Source organism: Eleutherodactylus coqui, chromosome 7 (genome assembly GCF_035609145.1).
Source record: "Eleutherodactylus coqui strain aEleCoq1 chromosome 7, aEleCoq1.hap1, whole genome shotgun sequence".
NCBI lineage: Eukaryota > Metazoa > Chordata > Amphibia > Anura > Eleutherodactylidae > Eleutherodactylus > Eleutherodactylus coqui.
In genome coordinates this window covers 120,370,866-120,385,246 of record NC_089843.1, presented here as the reverse complement: position 1 = coordinate 120,385,246, position 14,381 = coordinate 120,370,866, and the positions used below count along the sequence as shown (strand labels likewise).

The following is a 14,381-nucleotide window of genomic DNA, read 5'->3' as shown; positions in this document are numbered from 1 at the left end:
ATAAGCACATAAATATCAGGATAAATTGAGCTATCAAGTATGTTGGAGCTAAGGCTTTTACACAGAGAGAAAATAACGGATACTTTGGGGCATCTGTAAAGATATTTGAGAGGCCATTTCTTTTTAAATTAAAGCAGCAATGAGCAACTTTAATATAGTTTCAGCAAATATGTTTTTTTTTGTAAATATATATATATATATATATATATACACACACACATTAGCTGATATACCCGGCTTCAACCAAGTAAATTTGGTCCAGTTGTTTCCTGTTGTTTGCACAGAAAATTTCATGAACTCGTGGTTACTTCAGAGGAACCGAGGAATAAGATATGTATACACATAGAGGAGAGTTAGATTCTCCTCAGACTGCATGTACTGATGTCCCTCTGCAGAATGTGCCACCCCTCCCACTCTCCTCACTTTTTACCCTTAAGGCCCTCTGTTCACGGCAATGTATTCGCCAGCGGTAAATCGATTCTCCGCCCGCGAATTGTCCCGATTCTCCGTGGTCAGCCTATCTATTAGATAGGGCTGAGCGGCGGAGATTGGGCGGCGGCTCCCATGGCGGAGCTTCACCGCGGGATACTGCATCACCCGTAAACAGCCAGCCTAAAGGTATTCACCCATTTTATTAAAATTTACCCCAGATTGGAGATTGTAGCCCCTTCTTAGCCTTAAAGGTATGCTCTATCCCTGCAGTCCATGGCCGCTTCCTTATGTACTTTACAGCCTTTCAGTATATACACACAGAGGTCAGTCAGATTCTCCTCAGTATATGCACAGAGTTCAGATATATTGTTCTCAGTATATACACATGGAGGTGAGGTAGATTCTCCTCAGTATATGCACACAGATGCCAGTTAGATTCTCCTCAGGATATATACATAGAGGTCAGTTATATTCTTCTCAGTATATACACACAGTGGTCAGTTAGATTCTCCTTGGTATATACACATAGAGGTGAGGTAGATTCTCTTCAGCATATACACACAGAGGTGAGGTAGATTCTCCTTAGTATGTACCCATAGAGGTGAGGTAGGTACTCCTCAGTATATACACATAGAGGTGAGATAGATTCTCCTCAGTATATACACATAGAGGTGAGGTAGATTCTCCTCAGTATATACCCATAGACGTTAGGTAGGTTATCCTCAATATATACACATAGATGTAAGATAGATTCTCCTGAGTACATACACACAGAGGTGAGATAGATTCTTCTTAGTATGTACACACAGAGGTCAATTAGATTATCCTCCGTATATGCACATAGAGGTGAGGTAGATTCTCCTCAGTATATACCCATAGAGGTGAGGTAGGTTCTCCTCAGTAAATACACGTAGAGGTGAGGTAGATTCTCCTCAGTATATACCCATAGAGGTGAGGTAGGTTCTCCTCAGTATATACACACAGGGGTCAGTTAGATTCTCCTCAGTATATACACACAGAGGTCAGTTAGATTCTCCTCAGTATATACACACAGGGGTCAGTTAGATTCCCCTCAGTATATACACACAGGGGTCAGTTAGATTCCCCTCAGTATATACACATAGAGGTGAGGTAGATTCTCCTCAGTATATACACACAGGGGTCAGTTAGATTCTCCTCAGTCTATGTACATAGAGGTGAGGTAGATATGCATACATAGATAGATATGAGATAGATAGATAGATCTATAAAACAAAAATATCTTTATTTGCTGAAACTATATTAAAGTTTCTCGTTGCTGCTTTAATTCCATAGTAATTTTTCTTGCAAGCATCATTCCAGACCACTCTCCTCCATTCACAGTAAACAGGCAGTCATTCATAGATGAGCGACTACCTTTTTACACAGGCCGATGATTTAGTTTTTAAATGTGCAGAAACTGAATGACGAACAATAAATTAACAGATTATCCGTTGTTCAGTCGGTGCATGCAATATATTGAATGTCAGACTCCATATCAACGATCATATGTTTGCTTTCAATTATTTAAACTGCATTTGAAAATCTAACAATGTAATTGGTTTGTGTGGCTTCTCCTTACATTTGTCATCCACATCCAGATAATTGCTGACATTATGCAAATAAATACATTATGTGGCAATTATACTGTTGCCACTTAATGTTAAAATCCTTGATCTTCAGCGTAGATTTGCCCATGAACATTGTGACTAAACAGCCTAAATAATGGAATTTAATTATAACCACCAGCAATAATGCTACCTATTAGCAAACTGTTACTAATGGTAAGTGAGCATGAATGCATAGCAAAAGGCAGTGATGCACAGAAGACTATATCTCAGGAGCATTAGAAGACTTTGGGCAGACTGAAGGCATATTCACACTGCATGTGTTGCCATATAGTTGAGGCATGCAAATATCCAGATGTTTACCTGTCAAACCTATTCACATTGCTGTATTACAGCTGTATACAAGCTCGTAGTTTTGCAGAGCTGTAACATGGCATTTCATACTGAGTCATAAGAACATTTTTCCTTTTTAATGCATGTGGGATCCAACAAAAAATGAAATTGTGGCCTGTTCCATTAACTCTTATTTTGAACTAATTCTCCCCTTTTGGGTCAAGACCATACATTACAATAAAATAATATATTAAAGGGGTTTTCCAACATTTGAAAGAACAAGTAAGTGCAACAGCTGCACCCTCCCCATTGAGATGCAGCCCATCCCTACGATAGAGCCTGTAGCTGACAGCAAAGTCAGACCAATTCTCTAGGAACCCAAACCCCTCCTTCTTACACCAACTCTGGAGCCACTTGTTTACCTCCCTAAGATCCTGCTGCCTTTCTAGTGTGGCTTGTGGTGTAGGTAGTATTTCCGAGAAAACCACCTTGGAGGTTCTTGCCCTAAGCTTGGATCCTAGGTCCCTGAAATACTTTTTGAGGGCCCTCCATTGTTGATTGGTGCCTATGTGCACCATGACCGCTGGATCCTCACCAGCCCCTCCCAGTAATCTGTCAATCTGATCTGCGATGTCTCAAACTCGACCGCCAGGAAGACAACACACTGTTCGACGATCCCGGTCTTTGTGGCAGATTGCCCACACTTTTTTCTGAGTGTTGTAAAACCCTTTAAATGGTTTTCTTATTATCCAAATGTATCCATCAGCCCATAAAACTAGTTGAGTGGAGCCTTAGCTAACTGCATACGGCCTTATACAGTTTTGACTGATATTGCATATCTCACTTTGCCTATTCGTTGTCAATTTTCTTGGAAACGATTTGCTTCCTCTTCCTAACTGGAAATATTGGCGCATCTGCATCCATACACACAAGCAGGGCAGTGTAACAGTGAAAATATTCCATCTGGAAAAACATTCCTTTATAAATTACCCTTAATCCATACATGTGTGCATACTTTTCCAAATGTTCTGTATTTTATGGTATCAGGTTAAATCTCCAAGGTCCTATATGCTAAACTGCAAATAATGGGCCTCATTTATCAAAAGTGTCTAAAATAAAAACTGTTTTTGTTGTCCATAACAACCAATCAGAACTCAGCTTTCATTACCATTTGCCCCTAGCATAATGGTGCATAGGAGCTCAGTTGGGGCTGAGAGTTGTAGGATTTTCTTAAAATAATTTGCTTTTCTACATGTGATAGTTCTGCCATATGCGGTTTTATCTGTCTTTTGTGTGCTTTCGATAATCAGGTGTGTATTTTATTCATTGACGGGTACCTTTACACTAAGCAACAGAGTTGAGCGAACATACTCTGCCGAGAGAGAGAGAAAGAGAGTGAGAGAGAACGTCCCACGTACAAAAATGCTCGAGTCACCCATTGTAGCCAATGGGGTTTGTTACCCGAGTAGAGCTCTCGAATCTTACGAAAAGCTCGACTCGAATAACGCGGACCCGAGCATTTGGGTGCACGCTCATCTCTACTAAGCAACTATTATCTCCTTAGTTGCCCAGAAAAGTCGAGAGGCAGAGAGAGAGAAAATTCTCCTGGCAGTTTTGTTTGCAAGTTGTTAAAATCTAAATGACCTTAACAACGGGTGACTTTTTATCAGCCAACGACTACTTTTTAAGTGAGCTGAAACTAAACGATGAGCAAATTATCGCTTGTCACCCGGTTCATGGCTGTGCTTACATAGGACAACTGTTGTTTGCATCCACTTGTTTGAATCATTATTCATCCAATGGTTGCCTCGTGTAACTGTACCTTTACTCACATAAATAGTTGGATTTACCAGCATTGTTATGGGCAATTTACATGGTACGATTATCACTCAAAATTCATTCAACTGGATAGAAGGTGAAGCGCTGAGCGAGAAGCCCACGATTCAGTGGTGGAGTCTGTCAGTGTAAACGCTCTGCACGAGTGCTAACGACCTTAGCGGTGACATCAGCGCTCATGTAGTCGTATACCAAACTGTCGTCCGTATAAAAGGGCCATTGGAGAAAGATCAATACTCGCCTCAAATGCTAACTTATCTTCTGTATACTGTGGTGTGAACAACATTTTCCTGAATTTCTCAGAGGTCCATCCTAGTGGATGGTATTCATAGAACATTTTGTGGATGAGCTATATCAGCAGTTGCTATGAGGATCAATGGTAGTACGGGGTTATACAGGTAGACTGTTGTCATATAACTCACCTTCATCGAATTTATGGCGAAAATGCTTTTGAGCTACCAGAAAAATATGGTTTTCTAGAAAAAACAGTCATGTCTCATGAATTCAGCCCCAATGTCGGATAAATCCAGTGTAGGGGGTGGATAGACATGTTTTCCTTATTAGAGTAAATTGGACCATATTTTATGAGTTTTTTTTTTTCTCGACTTCCTTTGTGTTAAGCAGGATTTACTAAGGTTCCTTTTTTCTGGTTGAACTTGATGGACATATGTTTTTTGTTTAAGCTAACTTGTATATAATGTAGACAATAATTCTAACTTGTAAAAGTAAGACAGGCAAACATTACGCACAACATTTCCCTTAATAGTGTTTTGTTGTTGTGTAGGCCTGCTGTAGAATTAGGTCACAACTAAAGCAACTAGTTATTACTGTTCAGCACACTGGAGAACATATGGAAGAAATAGTTTATACAAACTAACAATGAAGGCAATGGCTAAAAAAATCTCTACCGATGCTTTTATCGATGTTTCATCCCTAGTGGAGCAGTAGAAACCTTCCACTCTCCCTAGTTAACGGGGTCGTCCAGCTCCCCAAAATTATTTGCCACTAGCTCAGAGTGGTGTAAAAACATTCAAAGTCATAATCACGTCACCTGGTCCTAAAAGTTCCTGTTCTATATGTTTGTGGACCATCACTGCACTACGTTTCCTGGTGCAGCAATGATATTACAAACACCAAGGACATATGACCACAGCAGCCAATCACTGGTTCACTTTGCCCATTGATTAACTGCAGCAATTCCGTGTCCCAACTTCATCGCTGCTGCAGCAGGAAGTGGAGGTCAACAGTGGACCAAGCATAAGGGCCTCTCTGATGATCTGTGTATACCCAGAACTGTAACAGTATCAAGAGGGCATCCTCTACATCTAGAAGAAAGCAGGTTGCATCACCAACATAGAAGGAGGTTCTTTACTGTAAGAGCAGTGAGACTGTGGAACGCTCTGCCTGAGGACGTGGTGATGGCAAAATCGATAGAAGAGTTTAAGAGGGGACTAGATGTCTTTTAGAGAGCCACAATATTACAGGATATAGAATTAGGTGACCAGCACGGTTGTTTATCTCAAATGTTGATCCAGGGATTAGTCTGGCTGCCATTATGGAGTCAGGAATGAATTTTTTTCTCCATAGGAGCTAATTGGCTCTTGTTTTTTTTACTTTTTTTGCCATCCTCTGGACCAACAAGAGGGATGTTAAAACAGGCTAAACTAGATGGACATGTGTTCATTCAGCTTAACATACTATGTTACTATGAAATGGGAGCAGCGGGGGATCAGGTGAGGTGAATTTGACTTGTTTGTGTTTCTCCACCAATGTGAGCAAAAGTAAAAAAAAATTGGGGGGGCTGAATAACCCCTTTTTAAATGAATAATTCTAACCTCTATAAGGTTATATAAATTGAATAGCCATAGGCCTGATGAAAAATCTGGAAACCCCTTCTCATAAACATCACAAGAAGTTTATAGTACTAGTGTCTCTTACATGGCAGAATCGCTATTGGGCCCTCTTAGCCACTAGATGCAACTTCAGTCCCTGCAGCGGCTATAGTTATCCACCTGAGTGGTACCACATATGTTTCGGAACTGACATCAGAAAGAATTCAAATCAGAACTCATTTCAATTGTTCTCAGTCCTCACTGCTTACCCACCTACTCATTTAGACAACTATTGGACTTCAGCCTGCATGGTCAATCATTGGTAAAACCATTATTTTCAAGTTATACGACTGTACTATATAAGCAGTTGTAATTTAAAGCTAAAATAATAGACAGTGTGGGAGATCAACTATTAATTCTAGTTTTCTAGTTCTCATTTTTCTTGGGGCCTTTGAAGGACAAAAGAATAAATCTGATTAGTTGATAATGACTCTGACGCTTGAACAAAGTTTTGAGAAATCTTACCATTAGCTTGGAAACACCCTAGCAGCTCATGTTAAGGTAATGGGCCTCATCTCTCCTCATTGGGATCCCCAAATTAAGGAGTACATCATACTATCTCTGTGCCCTGGATTTGAGAGATTAAACCTGAAAAAAGGGTGGTCTAAATTGTTGGGTCTCGTAAAATTATACAATAACAGACAAGGGAAGGCACAAATGTTAATCCAGATCAGTGATGGTGTGTTCAAGGGGCTTCACGCACAGCATTTTTTGGAAAACGCACTTGTAATTTTTGATGCATTTTTTTGACCCAAGGCTAGAAGAGGATTAATAAAGAATGAGAATTCTGAAAGATTTAGGGACATTTTACACTGGATCATTGTTGGACGTAGATGTGCCTGACAGTCATGCCAGTGATAATAATCGACCTGTGCTTTTACACAGGAGGGATAATCATTCAGTAAATGGAGGCAAAGCGGGCTGGAGATCTCTTCCACCTGCCTCCATTCACAGTAGGCAGGCAGTCGTTCATAGATGAATGACTGCCTGTTTACATGGGCCGATCATGATCATGGGCTGATCATTATTCAGCTTTTATCAGTACAGAAACCGAACAACAAACAATAAGCGAACAAATTATTATCCATCAGATTCAAAAAAATGCTGTGCAAAGCCACCTAAAAATGTGGAATAGAACTGTTTTGTGTGGCATATCTATCAAGTTGGCTCACAAGTTAGTAACTATGATGCTCACTAAGGGCTCATTCACACGGGCACCGATCCACCTGTGTTTCAGGACGGGACAAATCTTCACATGACCAGCTCCATTGCCAGCCATATGTTCTTTTTCCGGCAGGTGCGGAGATTCATCTGCACTGCCGTCTTCCCTTCCTGAAACACGGCCGCATTGGCGCCCATGTGACTGAGCCCTAATGAACAGAAAAAAGGCAAAAAACGTGAATAAATCAGTTACAAATAAACGCCTTGTCGACCAACACAAGTGATCACTGCTGGTAAAAGTTTGATTATGTAGAGGGCATAATTATAGCAAAAAAGCCACATATTTCTATTAAGAAATCCATGTCATATATTTATTTTACACAGTCCAATCAGAGAAGATAAGTCTTAGCACAACATAAGATTACTTACATAAATGACAACTACAGCCAAAGACAACATTTAGTATTAAAAAAAAAAACAAAGAGCCTTCTTTATTACAAACTATAGCAGTGTAATGTATTCTGCTGATAGAAATGCCTTATCACCAGCTACTAACCATTTCACAGACACATACAAGTTCATGCATTGCATGTTGGGAAAAATTCTTCTAGGTAGACCTTTGTGAACTGTCAACTGATGGACTAGTTCATGGCCAACTATCTGAAGAACTGACAAATAGGCTTATCTTGACAATTGGATTAAATTCAGTCACATGGACACTGATAGAGTCATTAGTTGGTATGGTCTCAAATCCCAAACTTCAAATTAAAGGGCTTTCCTAACAATAGTTGATTGGCTGGGGTCTGCTGCTCAGGGCCCCAGCCAATCAGCTGGTTGGGCACCCACTGTCATTGCCACATAGGCATACAGAGCGGATGCCACTGTTCCGATCTCTTTAACCAACTTCAATTAAAATATTTCTTCTTATCGTCCCCTGCATTCTCTGTATGTATCACTAAGGAGCTATTTGTATGAAGAAAGTTGATTGAAACATGAACTTCATAACTCAGACTTTATTATATACTTTCAATCAACATGGGCCATGTAGCAATATTCCCTGAGACTTGATCTTGGGTACTAAAATACTTACCTGAAGTTATCTGCATAAGCCTGTGCATCAATGAGGCTCATTTTAATGAATTTTGCTCGTAAAGAACAAAACAGAGAATCAAAAATATAATAAAAACTAAATCCCAACTACACAGAAAACTATGTTTTTCTCTTCTATCTGGTATTCATCTAATTTTTCCATTGAATGCTTTAAGTGTAGAATATTAAACATTGTCGTCTCCCGAGCCTAGACATCCTCTACGCAGTCTAGACATGTAAAAAAACATAGAGCACACAAAAACACTCACTGCACCAGAACTATTTTTGGCACCAAAACGCAGCATCTTAGAATATAATTTGCCCTGCCCTTTAACTCGGAAGACATGCGAGAACTTGCAGGTCCAAAACAACAACTAGACAACTACTAGTTGTCTGTTCTTGGGTTACAAAACAGAAAACATTTTTCAATAGATTCGACTTCTTAAAAGTAAGTGCATTAATTTTCGACCCCAGAAAGGATAGACAAAAGGTCATCTCGATGAGTTCCCGTCACAACATAGCAGGGATCCCCAGCCGTTTGATCAGTTTCCTTTGGTCCTTCACAGTGGAGTCTGATTAGAGACTGATCTCTGGGCTGCTCTTTGATCAAGCTCTCTGGCAGTCTGCAGGTGCCATATGTCAACACATTAGCAAGCAGCATGCAAAAACAATATCAGCTCTCTCACACAACTCTAGTGCGTGTGATAAAGGGTTGTGTCCTGTTCTTTATCTCTACTGCTGTTTAACCCATTCTGTCATTCGCTCAGCACCAAAGGAGGAAAGGAAGAAAAAAAAAAAAGTTACATCCAGAGGAAAGGAAAAGAAAACACAAAGTAACAGAAAAGGCCATTCATAGCTGCAAATAAGAAATGAATGTAAAAGTCAGCTTGATTTACAATTTTCAGCTGACATAAACGTGAGGAAATTCACATGGCCAGTGTTTTAGTGCCAAAGTATTACCGCAGGCACCACAATTCATGCAGATAGACCAGTACTATTTATACACATGCTTTTTAATGTTCAGTTCCATCAAGCAACTTCACTTTTTTTTTATACTTCCCATTCTGTGTGCAGAAACTTATTTATTCTTTCAATACACTCAAACAAAAATGACTTTATAATCGAAAAATCAAACTTTTCGACTCTGAATAATGCAAGTCCTATGGAGTTCAGAGGCTAGGCAAATTACACACCCTGAAGCTGCCCTTTTACATGAAAGAATCCTTTCTTTACCCTCACCGAGCTCCAGCCCTTGGGATCTTTCATTTAAGGGTTTTCTAAACATTTCAGGTACACTTGAAAGTTGAAAGTAATTCTCATTTCCTATGTGGGATTAATTTGTTTCCAGGACAGAAAGGAATAGAAGTCATTCACCGGCTCAAAACCACAACGGATCTAGGTCTACAGGCATAAGCATAAATATATATGAAAAAAAAGACTCAGGTTTATTTTTCTGCTCCTTTAACCCTGGTGCCATGTTTTACATTCCTTTTTTGTGGTCGCTTCTAAAGCCTAACCTTGCGCCGGTATGACTATACCACATCAGTTATCCATAGTTAATGCGCCTCCAAGAGAGGCAAATGACCCTTCGTGACTGTAAATGATCACAGTGTTACAAAAAGCAAATGTTGTCTTACCATTCTGCTCCTTAGCACTTCCAAGGTGAAATTTGCTGCTGAGATTGGATTCAGCTTGTACTCCATGTAGCTGAAAGTCCAGGGTACACGTGAGGACTCTGAGAAGTAACAATAAGAGGATCATTTGGATGAATAGGGGTGAGCACAGATACTAATAGCACTTGAGATTTGCAAGTTCACAGTCAGTCTCAGCAGAGCATGATAACTGCACCCTTCACCAGAGAGCACTGAGCCTGTTTGGGTAACATTGGTGGCAGATGATCACTGGGTAGATCCTTCATAATCCCATGCAAAGCCAACTCTTTTCGGATTCTCTTATTCTTTTCTGTATCCAGTTTGGAAATCAAAATTTGGGATAAAATAATCAAATTCCCCGAAGATCTGCTGTCGTTTTTTAGATCCTTCAAGCGGCGATGTTCAAAAAAAACAAAAAGAGAATATTAAAAAAAAAGTCTAAAAAATAAATAGATAAAAAAACATACTTTAGGAACACCTGTCAGCCTCACATGTGCAAAAAAGTTACATGGAGCTTCAAGAATGGGACTAATCCTTCGGAAAGAAGCAGTTCACCTTGGATAAGCAAACAATAATCAGTGACTACTGAAGATATTAGCATTATAAGTCAGAGCATTCATCCAGAGCTGCAAAATTTTGAAACTGTAGCTTGACACCCTGTGGGAAAACAATGTGATAGTCAGCAAACGTGTCCCCTCAGGACATTGTGGGATAGGAACGTGTCTCTATACACCTCCCATTTTTTTTCTCACCGGCAGTTCCTTTTTTAGGCAGTATCAAAGTCTGCGCTCTACTGCTGTGCTGATTATTTACCTTACTTTTTGGCTTGGCACCAAACTTCCTCACACTGTTTCGCAGATCTGAGCAGTGACCCAACAGCATGAAAGTAATGGAGCCAGTGAGTTCTCCGCCTGGCAGCAGGTTCCAGTCAGCAGGGTGATCCTCTAGTGCTTAACAGGGCTGCAGGTCACTCAGGGGTTTGCTTGCTTTGCTGGTGGGATTCCTCTGCCTCTGAAAAACTCAGGAGTGAAAAGGAAACAATTCCTTAGCTGGGAGTCTGAGAGCTTAGTGTGGGTGTCTGTTTAAAGTTTGCTCCTAGCTGCAACAAATGGGAAAGAGTTTAGAGCTGATGAAAGTACTTGACTCCCTCTCCTTCTTCTTCTTCCTTCCCCCTCTCCTTTCCCTCTCACTTTCCTGAAGTTCCAGTGAATGCAGACTGCCACCTGGCGACTCAACAGGTGCTAGAACAAAGGCAAGGAGGCCAGGGAATCCCGTCTCAGACAGCACAAAAAGTTGCAAACTTGAACTCATGAAAAAGAAATACTGAGTATACATTTACTGTAAGCTTTAATACAGAAGATACATTTAGAAACAATGTATTATCAATAATAACACATTCATTTTTTTAAAAATACATTAAATAAAGCAAATACAGTGAAACCTCCCCAAAAGACCGCCTCTTTGAGAAGACCACTCCTATCCAGGCCAGATTTCATGTGGCAGAATTTCCGTTCCACCATACATTATATATACACTGGACATCTTTCTTGAGTAGAACCACCCCTAGAAGACCACTTTTCAATGTAATTTAGAGTGGTCGTCTCAACGAGGTCTCACTGTAAATAGCTTTAGGAGAAATGAAAAATGAACACACTATATGGAATACTGGATTGCTATGGGTTTTGTTGTGTGCATTGCATTCATTTGTAGAAGGTCTATGAAACAGGTGAACTTGGCCGAGAAGACATGCATGCAGCATATATAGCTCATAATGAACATGACCTTTGAACAAGGCATCCAGCTTTGAAGTATTGTTCATGGGCTCAAACTATAAAGTTATGGCTGAATTTCAAAGACACTTCAAATGAAGCTTTATACCACATGTATCAGTTCAAATAAGGGATTCTGTTGCGCCGAACATCCAACAAAAGTAGTAAAGCAGCTGCAAGCAAAGTAAAAAATGTTGTTTTTCAAAGGAATCATGAATATTTTGTGATGAATAAATGAAAAGAAACCATCAAAAATGACCATTCATTCATGTCATTAATGTTACCTCTTTTATAGATACTATTCTTCTACTTTGTCTGGAAAACAGGTGGATTTAAATGGACCATGCATGGTAAGATTTCTTTTAAGCTGGCCATATATGATGAGATGTGTCTTTGGACTGGGATCTGTCTGTCTGATCTCTCTTTCACTTCATTGGACACCGGCCCTTTCACGATTGGAGCTTACCGATATGTAAATTACACCCATGAACCCGGAGTGCAGCATAAGATCAAGTGAGCGAGTCTTCTGAGGATCAGCTTCAGTCTGAATCCACATTACAATGGGAAGATTGAGTGATCTCAGTGACTTTGAATGTATCAGGGTCATCATTGCCATATTATTCTCCACCGTATTACCGCATTTATTTTTATCTGCAAAACCACTTCTGGTTCTGTGTTTGCAATAATTTTGCACTGTGGTATTAGTCCAGAAAATGTAGCATTTGGTTGCTATATCATTGTATGACACCAAATGAATCCCACTTCCATGCTTCCTCAATGTATCATTGAATTATCTGGCTAATGGATTTGAACGGGACCATGTTTAAAAATACATTACCATTTCTTGTGAACGGGGATTATTTTGCCACCTAGTGGTCAAATTGTGTTAGAGCAGTGGAAAAACATAAGGTCAGCTGACCTGCTAGTCTTTACAATACACATAGAAATAAAAGATAAAGGCTCCAAAGTGTTACTATATCAAATATAACTATGGGACATATTCTTCTTCTACTGTATGAAATAGAAGACTAGATAAAGGCCACGGTCACACTGTGTATTTTTGGAGCAAAGAGCACACCAAAATCTGCACCATTTTAGCATTCCTGATGACTGCCTTTTGTTTAAGGGGGCTTTCCTAAGTGTAGCATCATTTTTGGTGTCAAGAATCTCTGTTTTAAGGAAATATTGGAGGAATGAGTCCATACCTGCGTTCCCTCCTCGTCACAAAAAGGGCTAATTGGCTTCTGCTTTTGGTTTTTTTTGCCTTCCTCTGGATCAACAAAACAGGAGGCTAAACAGGCTGGACTAGATGGACATTGTCTTCATTCAGCCTTACGAACTATGTTACTTTTGTATCTTTATCTGGCACTAATTGCCAGATTGCTCTGGCTTTAATGAAAGTCAATAAAAGTTATTTTTGAATTCTATTCAGTGAAGAAATATTTGAGTTAATTAGGATTTTTTCTCCCTTCTGTGATCCCCCAGGTTATTGTGGCAGACCACATCTTGGCAAGTTACCCTGAAGAAGCTTCTGCAATCAACATAGAAATAGATTTACATCTTCCAGCAGCTGACTTTTCAATATAAGGACTTGCCTTATGTTTATTAGTTATTTGATTCATTTCCTTTAATCTTCATTTCATATTTTTTTGGTTTGAGATTTTAGGTGCTTTGAAACCAATTAGCAGAGTTAGGACTTCAACATAAGATATTTGCAACATACAGTACAATGGTCATCCCAAACCCAATTAATGTTGTATGTTGATGCACCACTGTAATTGCAAAGCTAAGTGTAATATTAATGGAGAATGATTGAAGATCCCCATTTGTAATATGTGGCAAATTGTAGCAATGAGCCATGGGTCAAATTGAAGCCACCCCTCAGAGCATAGAGGGATAGACTAAAGGTATGTTCACATCTGCATCGCAGACTCCATTTGGGACCTCCAGTACGAATAGGATACAAAGTGCCGCACAGAAAAGAGCAGCATGCTGCTCTATTTTATCCAAAAGATGCTAGGTGGAATACCAGAAGCATGACAGAGTGCATTATAGTGAATGGGATTTGAAAATAATGGGCAATTTTGTTTTTACAGCAAAACTGCCCAGAAATAGGACATATAAGAATTTTTTTCATCTGAGATTATTGGTCCGAGAAAAAAATGGCTCATGTGAATTAAATTATTTAAATCCATTGGTCACTTACACGCACAATATGTGGCCATATTTCTATCGGTCAGATATCATGTGTGAAAATCAGCTGTGTGAATAGACCCTGAATGTGGCTGAGGCCTAATTCTGGCTATGACCAACTTCCAATATCTTGTACAGAGATGAACGACCAAACCTGCAGAACCAAAATTCGTGTTGAACTTGACAGAAAATTTGGTTTGGCAAGAGCCCGAACCTCAGGCGGTTAATTTCTGCCAAACCAGAAGTTAATAAAAATCCCTAAAACAAGTAATGAACACTATTTTAAGAGTCCTTAAATAAAACTAATAATGTTGGTGGTTTAATGGATGAGGCTCAGCAGTTACCACTGTTGCCTGGCAGTGCTGGAGTTCTCGGTTCAAAACTCCATGGAAATTTTGTTCTCTCAGATTTGACCCTAGGACTCAGCACTGCAAACAC

The 14,381-nt window shown here is 39.7% G+C and overlaps 1 protein-coding gene across 2 annotated transcripts in view; it reads right to left on the bottom strand.

Moving 5' to 3' along the window:
- Nucleotides 1–11,093, bottom strand: part of PDGFC (platelet derived growth factor C) — a 226,591-nt gene extending 215,498 nt beyond the window's left edge. Inside the window, exons 1-2 of one of the 2 annotated variants that reach the window (XM_066573599.1) lie at nt 10,795–11,093; nt 9,967–10,638 (exon numbers count right to left, since the gene is read on the bottom strand). In XM_066573599.1, the coding sequence (XP_066429696.1) occupies nt 9,967–10,090 (124 nt within the window). In that variant the 5' untranslated portion in view covers nt 10,091–10,638; nt 10,795–11,093. Of the gene's footprint in view, nt 1–9,966 lie in introns of both variants that reach the window. The other variant, XM_066573598.1, reaches the window with a different exon arrangement.
- Between the last annotated feature and the right edge of the window lie 3,288 nt (nt 11,094–14,381).